Source organism: Brachyistius frenatus, unplaced genomic scaffold (genome assembly GCF_029030835.1).
Source record: "Brachyistius frenatus isolate BFR_SWC_R1_liver_20210118 unplaced genomic scaffold, ASM2903083v1 Contig_73, whole genome shotgun sequence".
NCBI classification, from domain to species: Eukaryota; Metazoa; Chordata; class Actinopteri; family Embiotocidae; genus Brachyistius; species Brachyistius frenatus.
Window position 1 is genome coordinate 1,922,684 of NW_027210672.1, and position 14,633 is coordinate 1,937,316.

The 14,633-nt window shown below is 42.5% G+C and overlaps 1 protein-coding gene across 2 annotated transcripts in view; it reads left to right on the forward strand.

Annotated features, from left to right (window-relative positions):
* eml3 (EMAP like 3) overlaps positions 1-14,633 on the forward strand; it is a 41,939-nt gene that overhangs the window by 17,888 nt on the left and 9,418 nt on the right. For both annotated transcript variants that reach the window (XM_069708019.1, XM_069708020.1), the window contains 9 exons: positions 3,564-3,674; positions 3,923-3,951; positions 4,836-4,871; positions 6,052-6,172; positions 6,514-6,663; positions 10,070-10,139; positions 10,428-10,538; positions 11,272-11,367; positions 14,264-14,398. In XM_069708019.1, coding sequence (XP_069564120.1) covers positions 3,564-3,674; positions 3,923-3,951; positions 4,836-4,871; positions 6,052-6,172; positions 6,514-6,663; positions 10,070-10,139; positions 10,428-10,538; positions 11,272-11,367; positions 14,264-14,398 — 859 coding nt within the window. The remainder of the gene's footprint in view (positions 1-3,563; positions 3,675-3,922; positions 3,952-4,835; positions 4,872-6,051; positions 6,173-6,513; positions 6,664-10,069; positions 10,140-10,427; positions 10,539-11,271; positions 11,368-14,263; positions 14,399-14,633) is intronic.

The window sequence follows — 14,633 nt, forward strand, 5'->3', positions numbered from 1 at the left end:
ATCTGCCCGGGACCCATATAGATATTGAACTCACAGTGACCTCTGACCTCCAAAATCAAAACACTTCATTGCCGAGCCCAAAGTGAACATTCGTGACAAATTTTAAAGAAATTCCCCGAAGGTGCTCCTAAAAAAAACTGGGTTTACAGGCACGGGTTAATGTGAGGTGACAGTGACCTTTGACCTTTAAACACCAAAATCGTATCGGGTCATCATTGGTACCAAGTCAAGGTTTTTGCCAAATTTGGGACAAATTCTTCTTCAGCACACTTCGAGGCGTTCTTGATGGATTGCCTTCACAAGAACGGATGGACCGATGAAGGGAATGTGAGGTCACAGGACTTTAACCTTTAACCTTTGGGGGGCGGGGGGCGGGGGGGGGGGGTTACAAGCCTGTACAAATGGAACCTTTGAAGGACTTTCTTTTTTTTTGGAGTGTAAAATGTCCAAACAGGCCAACATCTGTAAAAAAAAAAAAAAAAAAAAAAAGAGGCTCCACGTTGCTCCTCTCGGTCACAACATCCACGTAGCAACGAAGCACGACGACTGATTGCTCCGTAAGACGATGCAGATGTGCAGAGTTGACACACTGCCACCGAAAAGATCTTCCATCCCACCGGGGGGAGGGGGGAGGTGGGGGTTTGCAGAATCGCACGGGCTTTCTTTTAAGTGCTTTTTTTTTACAACGTAATTCTCCCCTAACCTTGTTGATCACTTCTAACAAACAAATCCGCATCCTGCATGCAGCGATTCCTTCTCCAATGATTTTCCTTTCTAACAGTGAGAAGTTTGCACCTAGCTTCTTTCTTTTTTTTTTTTTTTTTTTTTTTTTTTTTTTACTGGTGGAAGTGCTTGTGCATGCATGTTTTCGCCTGTGCTGTTTCTTTGTTGTGGCCGGTGAGATGGGTTTTGTCTGATAAACAACATCTGTTGAAGAAGCTCTGTTCCACATTCGAACGCTCAGCGATGAGTTCGATCGCGACGCATGTTTATGCAAATACGGAAGCTTTTTATTTGTTCCCGTACGTCGGACGGCTGTGTAGAGGTCTGAGCCGTTAATAAAAAAAAAAACCCAGTCCTCTCAGGGGACATGTGGTGACACCGCGGGGGGGTGTGGGGGGATTTCCAGCTGAGTTTCGCTTCCTAGATCCACGCCTGGTGACATAGATAGACGGCAGAGCTTCTTTTTTTCTTTTTTTGGCCCATTACACCATAGCGGCAGGAACGTCATGAAACGTGTCTCAAAGGCGATCATTAATAGACCCGATTATGATTCATACGATCATGTTTGGTCTTGTTGATTCAGTTTGAGACGCATGAATTTCACACGTACCTAAAAACTGATGAACATGTAGCTCCCCATGTGAAAAAGTTACAACATGCGGACAAGCATGTGGAAAACATGGGAAATGTGTTTTGTTTTTTCTCCGTAAGGGCTGAACAATGAAAACAGCTTTTAGAAGTGAAGTTATTCTCGCAGACAAGTTGCAAAGCGTATTTCTGATGCCAAGCGAGTCTAAAACTGATCCTTGGGACCCAAAGCAGGATGTGGGAAAGTTTATCTGACGTGGGTTTTGCCAAACATTCGGTTTGTTCCTCTTTTTTCTTTTTTTTTTTACTTACTAATTTTCTAACTATAGTTTGAAGAAAAAAAGCATGAATCTAACCTTTCTGTCACTCATGCAATCAACTAAAGTATCTCTACGGCGAACATCTGTACGCTGCCTTTGTGTGATGGCTTCTCGTATTGTAAAAACTATGGTTGGGATTTATTGCGAATGGTTCATCAGCTGTTAGCTGTTCACGCTGCACCTGTGAGCCGTAATGTTTCAGACTGCCTCTAGAAGTTCATTCTGGTTCATTTCAGTCTGTATGAGTGTATAGACTTCCATCTTTTTAGACTTTAGACCTTATTAATCCCACAGTGGGGAAATTTGGTCATCACAGCAGCGTAGAAACACAAAAATCGTGCACACAATAAGAAAAAAATGACATAAAATAAGAATTCTTTCAGAAAAAAATAAAGGCAATGAATAAATACACACACACACACAGACACTCAAACTATATACACAAAAGCAAATAAAATAAATGAATACAGCTTGGGATGAATGGAAAGTCTCAGGTGCTATGAAACGAATATTGTATAATTATTATATAATATGTATATTGTGTATCTATGGATCTCGCCTCTCCACCTCCTGTTGTAAAGATTTGGGGAAACGAGGAGTCGCATAAATTAATAATAACATCAAGTCGAATAGCAGAAGCTCCTCATGTAGCCTTTTCCAACAAATGTGATTCTAACATTTTTCATTTTCAACTTTTGTTTTACAGTCTGACTGAAAGTAAACCCTGAAATTAACAACCCAGAGTGGCCAATTTTTCAAACTGCGTCAGAGATATCCTCGCAGGACAACTTGTCAGGGCGATAAATGGTCCGCACTTATTTAGTGCTTTATTACAGTCTGAAAACACTTCACACCGTTTCCCATTCACACGTCAGGAGCGACTTAAGAGCTCAGTGTCTTGCCCGTGGACACTTCAACGTACGGACGGGGGTTTCGAACCGCCCGCCTTACTATTAACGGGCAGACCGAACACTCAGCACATAATATGACTTGCGACATGTTGGAAACAGCTTTCGTATACATCCTTTTATTCCTTTTTGGCAGATGTTTATTGAGGCTGCAAATTCATTTGTTGTCGTTTCACAGCTGAGATTTTACAAAGTCGCTTCAGAAAAGTCTCACAGCCTCACAGATGGGAATAAACCAGCAGACAGGATCCCTGATGGATTCAGAAAATGATCCATCTCAGGAGGCTGGGTCCTCTGTTTACTTTCTGTCAGACTCCTAAACATTTCAAAGTATTTGTATAAAAAACCAAAACCAAAAAAAAAAACAACATGTTTTTTTTAAAGCTACAGGGAGATTGTAGTAATTAGCCTGATGGCTGTTTCGTGTGACTCCCGGTTTCCCTGAATCTCTTCATCGCATGTGGAGCGGACAAACTGAATGTGACCCGTGGAGCCACAACAGCCACATTATTGAGAAATACGCCAGGTTGAAATAGACCAGAGTTTATCCTTTTAATGTCTTTAAACAGGCAGCTGTAGCTGATTAAATAAAAAAAAATATTTAAAAAAAAGAAATCGAAAATCAACAGTTGCCACGACGCCGGCCTTAAATCACTGCCCTGTTGTTTGAAATATTAGTAAACATGAACAGGGCTTAACTGGACAGATTGACGAGTGGAGTAGCTTAGTCAAAGTTCATTCACTTTGGTGTTATTATTCCCAAAAGTAAAAACTGAGATCCACGTTTTATTAAACCAGATTTATCCTTCGAGATCAATGAGAATGAAATCAGTCCAAAATTTCTTCGCGCACATGTATACAGTCGCACTGATAGCTTACTCGTACGCCTGCATGCATTGATAATGGGGCTGCATTCTTCTGTGTGGGAACTACTCGATGTTCTTTTGGTTTTTTTTTAAAGGGGGAAGCTGACTCTTTTTTTTTTTTTATCTTTATTTGAATTTGTAACTGTGCTGCTTTTAAGGGTTCGACGAAACAGCGAGAAACTGGCGAACGTGGAGCGGCAGAGGAAACGCCTGGACAAGAAGGCGGCGTCTTCGGCCAACCTCCTCACGCGCTCCCCCAGCCTCGAGAAGTGAGCCCCGCTGCCATCACTCACAAGCTGTCACCCGCCCGCACGCACACACGGCGCACTTTATTTTCCTACGGCTGCTGGAAGCCTCATATATCCTGTCAAAGAGACGCTTCCTTGAACGGCCCCGCAAATTCCTCACATGTGAATTTAAAGTCACAAAGCGATGGATCAAAGCTTCTAATTTGTATTGTGTCCTAAATCTGTCTCTCATGGTGGTTTTTTTTAAATTTTATTTTGTTTCTCCACAGCCGGGCCAAGGATCTGATCGCCGGTGCAGGTGAAGTCATGAAACCTTTTTCTGCTCTGGCAGGCTGGGATTAGTCAAGTCAACATCACTCAGCAGTCTGCGTGTTTGCATTAAGAAAACAGGGCCCGTTGATTGTCAGATGACCTTTTTATCTGCAGTAAGGCGAGAAATGTTTTTTGGTTTTTTTTTCTACACTGAATGCGGTTTGGAGGATTCAAAATTGGCTTCTGGGTCTTTCAAAAAAAAAAAAAAAAAGGAAAAAAAAAATCATCATCACGTGTCCTTGTGTTTAAGTTAGGGACTTTTCCCAGGTGTCGGTGTGGCCCGGCTTACGACCCGAGTCGAACTGCACTTCTGTACTCTTGCGCCCCGGCAGCTTCTCACCGGTTCACACATGTTTTGTAGTCGTTTGCGCAAATTAAATGAGTGTATTTCCCAAGAAACCGCACTTGCGGTTGGCGTAGCTTTTAATGAGAGTTTAGCCTTCAGTCTGGTCCTGGTTAGCCCCGTTTCCAAGCCTCATTCCTTTCCTGCAACCCGGAGTGTTCGAGTACACTCCGTTACGTCATTAGTATGAGGTGAACGAAAAAGAAGGAAGTTAAAGCTGGAAATTGTTGATCTTACAATTGCAGTTGCTGAGTATTTCCAAGTGTCATCGGTTGTCTACTAATCCGAGTGTCATGTCCGATTTGTTCGGTAATTCAGTAGGTTCTGGTACACTGTGCTCATGGACGCTTGTTTCCTCAAATCAGAGCTTTGTAGGAGTGATGTTATCCTTTAAAGTTTGGGGGTCAAAGGTCAAGATCACTGTCACCTCACATCTGCTACGAGCTGGAATCAGCCGTGATGTAAAACATCAGAGGATCTTTGTGTTTATCAGTCTGGCTGACCGTGTGCTTTTGGTTCATATGCAGCATCCCCGGGCTCCAGAAGAGGAACTTACAGCCAAGGTACGTCTGCTGTTATGTCACTTCGTTATTCTTTTTGCTCTTCCAATGCATTGCGTTACCACATTCAGTCTTTTGCTGTCGTCAATTAGTACTTGACCAGTGCAACGACACTGACACTTTGAATCAGAGTATTCAGTTCACCAGGTGTCGAGAACAGAATTCCAATAGGATGACACTGATGTTGTTTCTGCGTCTACCAGATGTGTTTATTAACACTGAAGGAAACAACTTTATTAGGTGATTTATGGCAAATGTTGGGCGGTAATCAGTTTCAAGTAAAAAAATAAAATAATATTTATGTTTGACCCAAGTTAAAGAATTTTCTAAAAGGGGCAATTTGTAAAAAATTAATCTTGTAATGGTAACAATAGAACAGCCAAATGAAAAACATAAATCGCCCATTGGAATGTTTTTGGTCTAGTTTATGTACTCGGGTTCATCAGTGATGATAAATCATCTGAAGTCTGTATCTATGAACAATTCGAGCCGTAAATGTTTTATTAGACTCAGTCGTAGCATTTTTATTATTATTATTATTATTATTTTACTAGAATATCTTGTATCAGGCACCATCACATTTAGATTTGTCTTCAGTATCAGGTAAATTAAAGATATGAACATTTATGTTGGGAAAATAAATCACGAGAGAATCGTCATCTCGATTCTAAGCGAAAAAATATCCCGATTTTCATTTTAGCGAGAATCGTGATGCAAAAAACAGATTGATTATATGTAGCAGATACATCTGTTGTTAATCCTCAAATAAAACATCAGCACTGAAATAATGGACAAGTCTCAAAACAATAGCCAAACAATTGAATGAAAAATAGAATGAAAAACTCCAAAATAGAAGGAAAAAGGCCCGTTGAGCCCGTGGGAGGCTTTTAATGTGAAAAGACTGGTGCAGGCAGTGTTGCATTTCAGTGATGTTTACATCCCGGCGGTTTAAAAACAAACACAAGACCCTGGATAGAAACAGTGTTTCCGCCGCAAAATGTAGACAACGACTCTGTTGCGTTGGATTTACTTCCTGTGGAATGCACGTTTTTCTAAATTTCCTTTTTTCCTCAGCGGCCACCATCGTTAGTCAGAAATGAAATACGTCTGTTCTGAAATGAAGTTCTCTGTCTCCTGCTGCGTCCGCTCACAGATATACGTCACTGTTGTGTTTTTGTTCCAGGACAGTCGATCAAAATGTTCATCCGAGGTCGGCCCATAACCATGTACATCCCCTCTAACATCCAGAACTATGAGGACCTGAAGATGGAGCCGCCCTCCGAGAGACTGGAGCTGGACTGGGTGTATCCTTCCTGAACTACGCAGGCGGCGTTCGGCCTCTCATTTTAATAGTTCGAAGCGTCGTGTTACATTCACCGTGTCGGCCCCTTTCCTGGATTCGAGCCGCGCAATATATATTCACGGAAAACTATCTCGGTGCGGGTCGAGTGTCCGCGAGAGGAGAGTCAGCGTTGGATTTAGATGGGAAGACGTGGGTGTGATATATTTAAAGGGACGGTGCACTGAACTGAAAATAGCATCATTGAGAGAAGTCCAAAATTTCCCGCCTGCATGCGAGTTGATGATGATGATGATAACACGAATGGCACTTTGGATGATGTCAACCTTGACGCTGACACGTCAGATACGGTTACCGGGGACGGGACTGCCGGGCCAACCTGTACTTCCTGCCGTCGGGCGAGGCACTGTACTTCATCGCCTGCGTCATCGTGCTTTACCACGTCAACAACCGCACGCAGCGGCACTACCGCAAGCACACCGACTGCGTCCGCTGGTCAGTGACATTTTGATGAATCTAGCTGAGCATGAAGACATTGATTAGAACAGGGAAACAGCTGCTACTGGGCTTCTGTCCAGTTCAAAAATACCAATTTAATTCTTTCTTTTTTTTTTTAAGTGCAAATCACTATGTAGCACAAGAAAGTAAAAACAACCACGTTAAAACACGGTGTCAAGAAAATTAGGATAGAAAAAAGCAAACGGACACTTAAAAAAAAAAAAAAAAAAAGAGATGGACAAAGTCCTCCCAGCCCTCATCTATATTCAAGCTTTGTCAAACAAAGGTGGTGGTGGTGGTGGTGGTGGTGGTAGGTGGGAGGGGGGGCGTTTTCAGAGTCCTCCGGGGACAACGAAGAGCTACGATAATCCAGCCGAGAAGTAACAAATAGATGGATGAACGTCTGCACATTTCAGCAGAACAAGAAGTTCCTGATTTTATGAATAATATGCAGATGAAAGAACAGGGTACTGGAGATTTACTTCATGTGTGAGTTCAAGGATATGTCCCGATCATAAATAACTCTTAAAATAATTCACAGTAGTGCAGGAGGCCAAGGCTGTCATGCAGACTTACTACGTGATTGGATAAACAAGTCTAAGACGTTTAGGGCCAACTACAATCATTTCAATTTGCTAGACTTTATATCCTTCAGACATAAAGGCCTAGGAAATAGCGGACTCAAAACGCAGAGATATTAAAGGAGCAGTATGTAGGATTTAGTGGCATCGAGCAATTAGGTTCACCTACCGTTCAACCCCCCCACCCTCCCGCCTTGCAAGCATGTTGGATAATCTACGGTCTGGAAAACTCAGGGAAAACTCAAAATGCCTTCTCTCGAGCCAGCGTTTGGTTTGTCCCTTCTGGGCTGCTGTAGAAACAACATGAACATGTTCCATTTCATACCACGATGGTGCAAATTCATTCTTGAGTAGCCTTATTTGTGGTAATCTAAATTCTATTGTGTGCCTCACTAGATTGTAACACGAGCTTGTTAACGACAGGCAGGAAAAAGGAAGATAGTCTTGGGTTCAACTGGTTAAAAGTTGTAATTGTACACTTGAAGCCCATTAAAACTTGTCAAAACATTTTAGAAGTCACTTAACCATTATGAGGGGCATGACATGCCGACAACCAGCATGTTAATTATTTCCTTCCGTGTGTATCTGCTTCACCTCGCTCTGAACTCAACACCGGGCCCCGCGTTGCGGCCCGCGGCAGATCGAGCGTTTTCTTTGTTTGTCGGAGGTTTTTGGAGTCGACCGGTGTGCCAGCACGTTACCACACGGTCGCAAAACGACTCCAACCACAACACCGCACACAATACCGCCGCACGCAAAGAATACATGCGATTTGATATGTCTTTCAGCAGCTGGGGCAAAAATGGAAACGAGTTCAAACCAGGTCTCGGAGGTAGGGGGGGGGGGGACTTTTTCTGCCGCTCGCCCCGCCTCCACCGAGCCCAAATACCATTCACAGATCCTCCAGCTAAAGAATACAGGAACTCTGTTGCCTGGTTTTCTCAACACATCACTCTGACTCCCGAGTCCCAACTGATTTCAGGCCCCGAGCACATAATGAAGCTTATTTTTGGAGGTTTGCATTATACAAAACAATTCACCTCAAAGTTTGAATTCAGAATAAGAATAAAAAAGCTTTCAAAGATGTTGTGGGAGAATGAAGAATCACTTGGAGGATCGGACTTAATTTCCCGTCCTCCTTGTCTGGCAACGTCATGGAACAAATCTAATATCCTTAACCAAGAAATCACAAAAATTCTGTAAAAAAAAAAAAAAAAAAAAAAAGACCAGTGAGGATCAACAGGATTTCATTACAAAAATACAGCAAATCATACTTTCAACAATAGTGATGTTTTTACACAGAAGGAAAACAAAAAGCCTAATCTGAACAGTGTCTCTGGCTCAAGGCTGATGTCCTCCCTCTTTTCTTTTTCTGAGGAATGCAGAAAACTGCTGGTGCGGTTTAAGCGTCACTCCGCCGTTCTCTGGGAAACGTGCCACCCTCCCTCCGCGTCTGTAATTGTATATTTAGCAACCGCTTTAATAATCACACACTTCCAAACGCTCTCCCTCCTCACATGGCCTTCTCTTCAATTAGAAAAAGTATTTCAGTTCCACTCTTGACAGAGTAAACATTTTATGACTGCACTCTTCCATTTTCCAACTGTTCTCGGCAGGACAGCAGCTCCCGTCGGAGCGGCCGCGTGATGCTGTCGAGAGACGCGCGAGTCACGCAGACCGACCGAAAAAGAACGCGCGCATCTCGGCCTGTCTGAATATCTGCAAAATGAGTGTAAATCGTGGGTTTTTTTGTATATTAGTGCATGTGATTGTATTGTAAACCTTTTTAAAAAAAAAAAGAAAAAAAAAAAAACGAGTCAAAACAGGCCTTTCTGAAGGTGACCCACACCCAGACACTTGGTCATGACCATCTCCCACCGGGAACATTTAGCAGCATTGTGTAACTGACAATAGAGACACAAGCTTGCAAATCAAAACCTCCAGCAGAGTCGTAATCACAACCAGAAAACCAATAAGATAGCCAATCAAGGCTAATGAAACACACCGCCGGACTGTTTCCCTGAATTGGGTTCGTGGCCAGGTAACCCAAGCGAGAACTGCCGCTGGCTGCAGGAATCACAATCGAAACCTCCAGGAACATGATAAAACAAATAGCTTCCTGGTCAGGCCGACCCACAGTGATCCTTCCCGTACGCGCACGTGCAACTCGCCAAGTCAGGCTAGGAAGCCCAGAGGAGAGCTGTGGACAAAGCACTGCCCACGACTGAATACAGAACCGAAAACACGGGTCTGCAGAGAAAATCTCTGAGAGGCCGGATGTAGACTACCATAAGCGCGAGGAGATATTTATGTCTTTAATTACTGCCGTGAGCAGTCAGGAGGGACTGAAAGGGGAATCACCATTGCGTGACCACTTGGCTCAGGGAATACATTTTGTTATTCTCCACAGCGTACCTGACGGAGCTGCTCTGTCTACTTATTGGAACTACTGATCAGATGACTGCGTGGGATGTGAATCATCAGTAACTTTCAGCTAATCAAAAACAGAAACTTTCCCGTTTCGGTTTTGTCTCGCGGCTCTTGAAAACCCCGTATTTTCAGTAAAAGATGATAAACACCACCCGCTCACCAGCGAACGGCACGCGAGACACAGTGAAAATAGCAACAATTTGAAAAACAGTTCAAACAGTATCTGCACAGGATGATCCATTTGTTTAAGTTGTGTTTACAGCTTGTCCCACTAACAGTACAGACTCAAATACAATGATTTTAGTTTATTTCCTGATTTGCTTTTTCTTCTATACTGCAATATATATATATGAACGTATGTATGTGTCTGTTTTTTTTTTCTTTTTCTGCAGTCTGACCCTCCATCCTGACAAAGTGCGAGTGGCATCCGGGCAGACAGCCGGGGTGGACAAAGATGGAAAGGTAACAACACCGGTCTGATGGATTTACATCCTCCAAAAGACCCAATTTTATTTTTTTTATTTTTTTTTTATCTTTAAACACCACATACTATATTCTGTCTACTAAACATACAGCATATGTGCATGTATTGATTAAACAGCTGGCGGTTAACTCACATGCAGTAAAGAACATGAAGGTCTGATCTGATCGAATACATTTTACCATTATTGAAAAATGTAAAACGGGTGAAAATAATCTGTTGCAGATAACTGTGATGTGGGTTTTTGTGTGTGTGTGTGTGTGTTGTAGCCTCTGCAGCCGTGCGTTCACATCTGGGACTCCACCACCCTGGTCACCCTGCAGCAGATCGGCCTGGGAACCTTCCAGAGGGGAGTGGGATCAGTAGCTTTCTCCTTTGCTGTGAGTGCATTTCAGTGTAACGGTGTGTGAATTCTTCCTCGCCAATCATTCAGCCCAACAAATGATTTTTTTTTCTCCAACTTAGTATGAACCAGGCCCCCTAAAGATCTCCTTTTTGATTGGTTAACTCCCATTTATGTCTCAACCTATTCTCTCCAGCTGCTGGATTTAATCAGATTTAATTCATTTATTTCTTTTTTTTGGACTATACAATTACAAAACAAGTGTGTGGAATGGATCATTCATCATTTATACAAAAAAAAAAAAAAAGCTAGTCTCATTAAATAGAATAAAAATCATGTTAAAACAGAGGAAAGTCTTGAAACTCCTCAAAGGGTTCCCACACTGTGAAGCGCCTCTGTATATTTCCCCAGAGTCCCTTCAGCAAATGCAGTTTTGACGTTGCTGAAGTTGCCAACCATAAAAACAAACACTTCCTTGTTTTCAGCCTTTCTTGTCCTTGCCAACTTTTATTGTGAAAAAAAAAATCTCCCGGAAGTATTGTGCTTCACGGTTAGCACCTTAACTTTGACACACACACACACACACAAAAAAACTGGCTATGTCGAAGCAATTTGTAAAAATAAGAGGCTAAAAAAGTATTTGTTTTAAAAGGAGAAAAGTGCCGACGGCAGAGAGGTGAGAATGAAAGGGGACTTTTTCGAGCGGCCATTATTTGTTCAGGAAGACCGGCTGCAAACGAACTCTGTCTGTCTTGTTGTGATGTTTTCAGGACTCCGGAGGGTTCCTGTGTGTTATCGATGACTCTAACGAACACATGCTGTCGGTGTGGGACTGCAGCAAAGGGACTAAACACGCGGAGGTCAAGGTAAAGAAAAGAGCGTAAGGTTAAGTGTGAGTGAATTTAATTGTCTCTGTCATCTGGATTTTTCTGCTTATTATCACCTGATTTATTCAAACGCGTTACTGCCTCTTATTAATCCAGTAATCTTGTACATACATATTTAAAAAAAAAAAGAACAGTGATCAAACAGTTGCATCAAAATTGGGGCTCCTTCTCAGAGCGATTACAGTCAAATCTGAACATACGTGACAATATGTTTTTACATTTGACAGTGTAATTTACACTTTTAACTGAATTCCATCGCTAATAAACATCCATAAATCTGCATAGAACCGATCAAACAAAGATTGCTCCTTATTTCTGCAGAGAGTTCCTGAGAACCGTCGGGAGTTTATGTTTTCCTCAGCACCACGCTGATCCAGAGATGGTTGTCTCTGCAAACAGCTAATGGCTAATTTAGCATCATACACTTCATGATGGTAATTTCCACTATGTAAACAAACATAAGCTGAAAAATGTTGTCAGTCACAAACTCCCAGGTAACAATATGTTCCATGTTCACATCCTCCAGAGCATTATAGGAACTGTACTTTCAAATCTTCCAGCTGGGTGGGTGGGTGGGTGGGTAGGTAGGTAGGTAGGTAGGTAGGTAGGTAGGTAGGTAGGTAGGTAGATAGTAGGTAGGTAGGTAGGATAGGTAGATAGATAGATAGATAGATAGATAGATAGATAGATGATAGGTAGGTAGGTAGGTAGATTGGTAGGTAGGTAGATAGATAGATAGATAGATAGATAGATAGATAGATAGATAGATAGATAGATAGGTAGGTAGGTAGGTAGGTAGGTAGGTAGGTAGGTAGGTAGGTAGGTAGGTAGGTAGGTAGGTAGGTAGGTAGATAGATAGATAGATAGATAGATAGATAGATAGATAGATAGATAGATAGATAGATAGATAGATAGATAGATAGATAGATAGATAGATAGATAGATAGATAGATGATAGGTAGGTAGGTAGGTAGATTGGTAGGTAGGTAGGTAGGTAGGTAGATAGATAGATAGATAGATAGATAGATAGATAGATAGATAGATAGATAGATAGATAGATAGATAGATAGATAGATAGATAGATAGATAGATAGATAGATAGATAGATAGATAGATAGATAGATAGATAGGTAGGTAGGTAGGTAGGTAGGTAGGTAGATTGGTAGGTAGGTAAAAAAAAAAAATACAAATACGTATACATCAGATGGATAAAAAAAAATAAAAAAATAAAAATTCAGAAAAAATATCTATAAATAATTCTACAGTTTGTGACAAATCAACCACTTCAGTGTTTCATAATCCACCCTCAGCTGAAGTGGAGGCATGAAACTCAGTCGGGCTGCAGTCGTGTGACTTCAGCGACAGACGCCCAGCGTGGCTGCAGATGGTTTTCTTTGAATCGACACATTTCTCCTCGTAATCACCGGACAGATTAGAGGGGAAAGATGGCCACCGTGTTTTCTGCTCTGCTTTTTATGGGGCTTTTTTATCCCAAAACGCCTCAACTTCCCTGAGAGCCATTTCAGCCCGGCTGTCATGGCAACAGTGTAAATATTTTATATAATGAATTTGTCCGTGTGTGTGTGCGTGCGTGTGTTCTCTAATGCGACAGCGGGGGATGCACAGGTGGGAGGGGGCGGAGGGTTAGGGGGAGGTGGGGGGGGCTGGCGAAGGAACCTCCTGCACGTTTTGCGTATTTGGAGCAGCATCCAGACCCGTGCCACCGAATGCGTGGGAAGGCGGCTCGTAGCCGGACGGGGCAGACGTTGGCCCGCGCTGCATAAACATAGGAGTTCATCCAACAGGAACAAGATAATTATACCCACCTCCCATCTCCACAGCAGTGGAAAAGTCCATATGCCTACTTTACAGCGCGGCCATGAATGGAGCTTTTTGTGTCCCCGTGCTTTCTGTATGCAACCGTCCCGTCTGTGCGCTCAGTGGCAAAAGAACAAGAAGAAAAAAATACATTCCCTTTTGGTTCCGTTAGAAAATGTGAACTAATTGAACTTAAAGCTTCCACTCCTTAATGCGTTTACCGTCCAGTGGCAGCAGTACAGACTTGGCGATAAATCATCTGACATATCCCCTCATCACATATCACACCGCGGCCACTGAAAACTCCAGATTGTAATTGGCTGGTAGGTTTTGGCTTCACTCTTCTACTGTACAGCAGACAGTTAAACTGCACACCCGATGCCACCGACAACCCCAAAGGACAATAAAAGGGCTCCTCGCTGAGAACGGTGTAATTTAGAGTTTGTATAATATTTGAGTGGATGTTGAAATTCACGGACCAACTTGCTGTATCATTTTGAGCTTGCAAAAATCACTGATGCGCCTTTAAGGAGTTGTGGAATCCAGCAGCACTAATTTTAAGATTAACAACGTGTCATGAAGAAAATGGAGAAGCCAAAAAAAAAACATGTGGTCACCTCTTGAAAAAAAGATCCTTTAGTTGAAGAAAAACCTAAATTTAAAGTCAGTGGCAACTTTTCCTGACTGTTCATTTCTTCATGACAGCTGGTGTGCGTGGACCAGAATTTGGGATCCTCCTCATTTCTCTCTCGTCGTCTTTCGGCGGATGGATCTCTGAAAAATACTAAATGCAAAATCCGAATTATAGTAAAGATTTTAAATTTCATATATCACACTTGCGCATTCCCTCGTTTCACCTCGCTCGTAGCGGGTCAGGCTGTCTTTTGGGATTCAGAACTTCAAGCACTCAGAGACGGACATCGTGTTTGCGAACATTCGGGTCAAGTCCGTGTGTTTCCGTGTGACGGAGGCTTCACTGATGCGATCGGACCGTTTTTTTTTTGGGTTTTTTTGCGCCATAATTGTTCTGAACCCACGTGTGCCGCTGTGTGTTCAGAGTACCAACGAGGCCGTGTTCGCTGTGGAGTTCAACCCCAGCGACAGCACCAACATCATCACCTGCGGCAAATCCCACGTCTACTTCTGGACGCTCAGCGCGGGGCAGTTCACCAAGAAACAAGGCATCTTTGGAGTAAGACGGGCGTTCTGTTCTAGTCTGTTTATCATGTTTATCTGCTTTAATTTCCTTGATTGCAATTTGAAAGGAATCCGACGGTTTCCTCGGTTTGAATCCGAAAAGGTAAGCGTCAAGGAGAACACTGAAAAATGAGAGCAAAAAAGAAAAGATATGGATCGAAACACCAATGCAGATCTGAGAATATAGAAATAAATAGATAGATAGTTACTTTTTTAATCCCGCAAAGGAT